Raw genomic sequence first — 7,181 nt, forward strand, 5'->3', positions numbered from 1 at the left:
AATCCCACAAAAATGCAATCCTGTCAATTTACACCACAAAATGCATCTTATAAGGACATCAATATAACACCTCAAAGATCTGTCAATTTAGTGAACGGTTATGAAGAGACTAGTAAATCATATCCTTCGACTGTACTTCCGAAGCTGCAGAAGGAACAAATTTCTCACGTTAACTACACGTCTCTGAACACAAACGCGACAGCATATTCAAACTTTATGGACCTGTCAATGAGAGACTATTGTACACAAAGTAAAAATATGAACAGTAATAATGTTTATCCAAATCAAGGCTCACAAAAGGTTTTATGTGCCCAGCTTGGAAATTCCCAATATTTCTGTCCAGATCCATCTGTTCCATGTGACCAAGCTCACAAGGAAAACTCTGTTTGTCAACATGATGCAGAAACCTCCCATTCAAAAAATCATTGTGAGTGTTTGGGCACTGATTGCAACTTAAATTGTTATTCGTTTAATTACAGCACAAAGAATCTGGAAGCTCCATCATCCATTAACCCCAATTACCTTGGATCAAGCCAACAAAATGGAAGTCATCATTCCATTCAGCCAACGGATGCCAGAACATTAGCCAACATTAACCAGACAGATTTCCCAGACCTGAAGACAAATGCATCTCAGCACAATGATCAAAGTTGTAAAGAAATTGAAGCATTGTATAATATGTTGCAAAGTTCACACATAAATAAAACAAACAGTCATTCAAAACGTCAGAAGGTGGAAGCCCCTTTGCCCACCATTCAGCCATCTTCATTTGAACTGGATTACATGAACACTGGATCATTCAGTGCTGTACAGTCAACTCATGTCAACCAAGTTACAGAATATATACACAGCCAGCCACCGCCATACACTAAATGTAAGGCATCAAGCCCTTCTGCTCATTCTCATTCAAAAGCTCTTGAGAGACAGAATGCTGAAGTTGCACTTCCGCTGCCAAAAGCATTAGATGAAAAAGGATCAGTTCCCATAAACGAATTTGGAGATAAAACTAACAACTCACTGATAAGATTTCTACTTACTAACTCAATGGATGAAGGAAACAGTGCAACTTTCATGAATTTGGTTGAACATAAGTTCCCATGCTGTTCAAATGAAATAACAGGGAACCCACAACCTCAATATAAAATGGATGTTGCATTACCTCCTCAAAGTATCACGGAAGAGCAGCAGGCAAGGGGACACCCTGGTGATGAATGCACTGTAGCTTCAGTAGATTCCCCAAAATCCTTGGCTTTAGTATCTGAAGAAGTAAGCACAGGGGAAGAAACTGCCACTAACATGGTTCATTTCTCAACTTCAGGTTCAAATGATCAAAAGGATGATGTTTTAGTTCCAGAGGATCTTCTGGAACAGGGTAATATCTCCCCTGCTCAACCTCTTAATGGTCAGGTAGCCCCATCAAATTGTAACACACATGATGCAGAACTCAACTGTAAAGCCAAGAGTGGGCTTTCTGCTGGAAACCATGAGGAGAAAATTACTTCAACTTCTGACATTTACACAACCAAAATTTGCGAAGTAAGTAGTTCGTCCCCAGAAAGAGTCATTGAAGAACTAACATCAGTATCAAATTCTAAGGAATCATCAGCAAAGGAATCAGACACTTTGGAGTTCATTTTACGTTCCCTGGGAATTATTCCAGAAGATAGTGAAGAAGGACATGCAGAAGAGAGCACAGTTCTGACTTCTCCAGATAATCTCTCCTGTACAGAGTTGCAACAGAACCTAGAGAGCAAAAAGCAAAGAGCAGAGGCTTCACCTGATCCTTTCTCCAAAGTAAGCTTAGATGGTTCCAATGTTGCTTCAAATAGCATTAAAGAAAACCAATGCAAGTTAAACATACCAGCTGACCTTTTGCACAATGACGATGCAGATTCTGTATTACGTAAACTGAAATCTGATAAAGTAAACCAATTGAGCTCTATTTACCAAATTGACATTCAAGCAAAAAGTAATCAAAATACAACAGTACTGAGTAGTACAGAAGATGACACAGAAGACTGCCAAATAGCAAAAGAAAACTTATGTGATAACTTGGCTAGTGCCAAAACAAAACTGCAAAATCACACAGTTGCAATCAACATTGAAGATAGAAGTTTGCCCGATGACAGTATCTCTTCAGTCTTAGCAAGTCAGCTGTCTTCACCCAGCAGTTCATCCCATCAAAGACTTGCACAGTTGACTCTAATAAATACTGTTCCCTACCAACCTGTGCATTTGGGTGGAAGTTACAATGATCAGTGTTTAAACAGTGCTGACCGTACTGCTTTAGACCTTTTGCACGCAATGCAAGATGTCCCATCCACGAGCGTAAGGTTACAATGCACATTTCCTGTATCAGGTATTCACTCATTCCTTCACAACAGCAATGATGAACTAAACCCTCTTGGTGTGACTGTGGGACAGGAAAAACTTGATGAAGGCTCTCTGGTGCAAGAAGAAAAAGTAAATGGATGTACAGCAGTGGCAGTCCGTACTAATCACAAAACAGATTTGACATCAGGGATTAGGATAATATTTGTATATTCACTTTCAGAATATTGGGAACATTGTACATCATTGAATGACAAGGATATCATTTTGGGACCTTTGGCAAGTGCTGGCCAAGATCTTCAGAAATGTTTTAGGAAATTGTGCAGTTTTTCCACTCACCAAGTGAAACAAAAAGCAAAAGTGATAAATGGTAAAAGAATACTCAGTGCTTTAATGAGAACTTCTACAAATTTAGGAGCAAGCCCACTGAGAGGCCACATTACAGAGTTGTCTTCTAGCCAGGGTACTGTGCCTTCCATGAACAACTCTCCCTTAGATTTGATTGATACCTTCAACACCAGTTTCGATCCAGAGGTAAACTTGGGCAGAATTCCTGTGGATGATAGACATGCAAACGCAATAACTGCTTCTACAAACATCTCCAAGTTGGTGTCTGGAAATGTATATTGTACTGAAAGCTCAACTGAGGGGTGTACAAATGTAGAAGAAAAGGAGACATCTGCTCTCTGCTGCTGGAGCACCAGAGAGACTATGAATCAGAACATCTTCAGCCAAAATAAATTTCCCTCTGTAGCCGAGCTGGAAATGTCAACCGAGTCCATTTTACGTTTCTGGTCTCCATCCAACGATGTTCCAGAAATGCGTGATCCAAGTCAAGAGCCTGAAAAAGGATTCGATTTTGAGCATGGGATACAAAGGATATGTAGTGGTCTTGGAATATATACAGCTGCCAGTGAAGTAGAATTGAGTAAGAGCATGCACAATCTACATCATCTTAAGTTTGATTTCACTGCAGCGGTCAGTGGGAACCAGTTACATGCGGAAATATCTCATCTAGATGGCTCACATAATCAGTGCAGTGTAGCAGAAGTCACTGAAGTTGAGGGAGTGTCTGAAAAACTCACACCTAAGTTGGTGGAGAGAACTGCTGTGTCCTATTCGTTATCTGATGAGGACAACGTGGGTAATTGGACTGATGCTGCTTTGTTAAAACTGCCACTGGAGCCATGCAGCCCAAAATCTTGTCTCCAAAACGGCAGTGACCAAATGAGGGGTGATTTGGACATCACTGTATATGGGGACAACAAGACAGAAGCTGGCAAAACAGAGATGTCTATTCCTGCAGGTGAATGGAGAAATGGCATACATGAACTCATGAACAAGGGCAGAAGTTTTACTGGACTCTCAACACACCCTTTCAGAGATGATAGTCTGCATGAACAGGAGTCTAACTCAGTTCTCAGTGCTGAAATAAGAATTAAAGTACTGAAGGATCAAGAGCTCAATATTGTTCTTTCTGAGTTGTCAGCTGGGAATCCCAGTCCTGAATCTGTAGCAGCAAAGTGGAATTCAGAAGGATTGACCCCAGAAACACATTGGAAGAGCAAGAACTGTGATCCTAGATATTTGGATATAGTTCGAAAGGAACAACTGGAAATGTCAGCCACAGTATGTTCTTCTGAGACAATAACTTCCAGAACTCTATCTTTCAGTAGGACTGTAAGCAGTCTGCAGCAGTGATACAGACTTTGGATACTCATGTCAGGTATGCAAATCAATGCTATAAAACGCATGAAGCTGCATTTTGCTCAATCCGGCCCGTGACCTAAAATGATGACACCCCTGACTTAAAGGATGGAATGAGCTGCGAGCAGAAGCTGTACTTAGGGGTTTAATTGTAACATTTAAGAGAAGTTAGGGTAAGTACATGGAAGAAAGGCACATGGACAGTTATGGTCCCAGTGCAGGTAGATGGGACTAGGCAGAAAACCAAAGGGCCTGTTGTGTTTAGTGTTCTATGACTGCATACTATTGATGCATCTCAAGTTCGTACAAATGGCTGGTGTAAAGTTAGATTCTAGATGATGTTTCTGCATGAACTTCATAGTTTCAGGGTGTGATCTTTGGCGCTTTGTTCAAAGTCTTTGCAAATAATGATAAGGGAACAAAATGTTAAGGGAAACAAAATACAACAGGATAGTGCATAATCATGGACGTTTGGTTCAAAACTCTGCATCAGGACAATTCCTTTCCTTCTGCAAATGCTGCAGCCCTGCTGAGTCCCTCCAGCAGATTGTTGCTCCAGATTCCAGCATCTGCAGTCTCTAATGTCTCTGGATTTATTAAGTAACTTACATCAGTCTGCATTGATAGTGATGTCCCTGATGATCCTCTGAAAGACTAGCAGAGTTCTGTGTTTTGTTGACTGCAGGTTCCCTTTATCTGTTCATGCACTCTCTCCCTCTTTCTCAGTTTCTACAATTTTACATTTTTTACCTCACTGATTTCACTTGAACTAATAATCTGAGCTTTCTCTCAAATCCTTAGCAGTTCAATTAGGTCTCTTCTGTCGCATCCTAATCTGTTAATTACCCATGATTTTTCACAAATCTGTTTTGTACTATGCTGTCCTTACCACAATGCTGACTGTTTCAATAATTATATTGCATTCTTTGGTGGTTAATCAATGTTTGGCTCTAAATCCGCTCATTTTGTCAATAATGACTCATCACTACCTACCGTAGATTCCGGATTATAAGCCGCTACTTTTTTCTCACGCTTTGAACAGCTTTGAACACTGCGGCCTTTACTACGGTGCGGCTAATGCATGGTTTTTTTTCATGCCGCCAAAAACATTTTGCCTCGTAACAGTAGACCAATAAAATTGATGAGTAGTTCACAGAGGTCCAATGAAATTGTACGATAAATCAAGCGCACTTTCACAATTAAATTATTGTAAATCAGTCATTTGTACTCACCCTCATCAACATGGAAAACACTCGAAGAAAAGCATTGTGCTGCCTTTATGGCAGTTATTTAGTTTATAATATTTTCGCTTAGTAATTCATTTGTTAGTATTTTCTAGTTAAAGTTAGAAGTGTTTTAAGTATATTTGTTTTCTGTACTACATCCCGGGATGCTATGACGTCACATCCGGTTTCGCTGCGTCTTGTGGGGAAAATACCGGTTTGCGATAAACGGAAAGGAGGGGGCGAGCGCATTAGACCCCCTAACTTAGCTTTTAAGTTAAAGGCGATCAATAACTTTTCCTGGTAGGCTGCAGTATATCTTTTTTTACCAGTCGTTAGGAGATATTGGAATGTTGTTCGTGCACTGTTCAGTAAAAAAGTATACGCAACGTAATTTGTGTGTTACCGATACGTATGTATATTTAAAAGTAGCCGTGTTACAGGCACGGTTCGAAAAAAAGCATTTGCAATATGTATTTGTTTATGTTACCATACGGATTTAATTAAAAGTTAAAAAATCCTCACATGTAATATCTTTCTGTGTAAATATCTCATTTTACAACTTGGGACACCTGCGGCTTAAAATCCGGTGCGGCTTGTACAAGTACAAAATTGATTTTCTTTCTAAAATTAGAGCCTGCGGCTTTTAATCAGGTGCGCTCTGTAGTACGGAATCTATGGTATATTGTAAGTTTAATTAATATTGTCCCTTAAAATCTCTCTATTTTAAATGTGCTACTGTTTTTATTTATTATGAATTTGGTACCCTGTCCTTCACAACCCTCAACCTTTGAGAGTAACCTGTTTCAACTCATTTTTTACTTTTAACATTGACAGTTTAATTTGTTTCTAAACCTTACAACACATTAACAGCAAATTGGCACATATTGTAGTTGCTTTAAAGAAACATGAAACATTTTTGCAGAATAATAGTAATTAAAAGATCTATCAGAATATTTTATTGTTCAACTTGTATATTTAAAATATTATGTTTAAGCAACAATTAAATCACCATATTGTACAAAGAACTAGAAATTGTAGGTGAGGAGAGAGGGAGAGTAGCAAGTACATAGCATGCACAGTTACAGAATGCGATTTGGCTGTTGTATATTCATCTATTTGCTCTTAATAGTTGCAGGTTACTGAGAACTTGACCAGGAAGTCCATCCCCATTATGCTGACAGATCTTTTGCCTGGAAAATCTCTAGAGCAATTGAAAAAGCCAAGTTTCTCCAGAAGTCTTGTAGCTATGTACCCTCACTTTTGCTGCACTGCACAACACTTGAGTGTAGTGCTTCATACAAACGAAACATTTCAACTGAGAATATTTATAATTACAAGTAATAAGAGTCTTATTTCATGAAATTTTATACCAATTTAGTCATCTGTGATCAATAATGTTCCTTACATCTCTGACTTGAGCTATCAAGCTTTGGTATTACAGTACTTCCACTGTAATGATAGACTTTTTTAAAATTCTCGTATGGAAGCAAAGGGATATTCTGTAAATATTAAAGATCGGTGAATAAACTTCCTCATGTAAATATAAAAAAACCTTACTATTGACTTACAAATGCTGTATTAAAGATTGTTCATGCGATACTTCTGGGTTTTATTTCCATTCTTTACTTCAGTTGCTGAACTGTTTTGCAAGATGTCTGCAAGTGTAGTCTGATGCTTGTAGGCCAATGGACTGAAAAGGTAATTGGGTTAAGTTCCATCATGAAACATTGCCTGTGTGGATCTTGTGAGTAGCTCTTCTTACTGTCTTAATACAGAGTTCTTTCAGATTGGAACTCACAGGATTAATTGATATTAATATGTTGCAATTGCTGGATTATGTTCCAGGATTAATTGCTGCAAACTAGTTATTAACAAGCAAGTCCCTAACTCAGGTCAGGTTGTTCACTGATATCTGAT

The 7,181-nt window shown here is 38.8% G+C and overlaps 1 protein-coding gene across 1 annotated transcript; it reads left to right on the forward strand.

Annotated features, from left to right (window-relative positions):
* Positions 1 to 1,449: 1,449 nt before the first annotated feature.
* Positions 1,450 to 6,834, forward strand: LOC140734688 (uncharacterized). The gene is made up of 2 exons (XM_073058986.1): positions 1,450 to 4,057; positions 6,394 to 6,834. The coding sequence occupies exon 1, from the start codon at positions 2,305 to 2,307 to the stop codon at positions 4,030 to 4,032; it is 1,728 nt and encodes a 575-aa protein (XP_072915087.1). The 5' UTR covers positions 1,450 to 2,304; the 3' UTR covers positions 4,033 to 4,057; positions 6,394 to 6,834.
* The last annotated feature ends 347 nt before the right edge of the window (positions 6,835 to 7,181 follow it).

Source organism: Hemitrygon akajei, chromosome 10 (assembly GCF_048418815.1).
Source record: "Hemitrygon akajei chromosome 10, sHemAka1.3, whole genome shotgun sequence".
Classification (NCBI taxonomy): Eukaryota; Metazoa; Chordata; class Chondrichthyes; order Myliobatiformes; family Dasyatidae; genus Hemitrygon; species Hemitrygon akajei.

What these genes read in the sequence shown, in the direction of transcription:
- LOC140734688 (XM_073058986.1), top strand. Translation starts at nt 2,305, where the DNA reads ATGCAAGATGTCCCATCCACGAGCGTAAGGTTACAATGCACATTTCCT.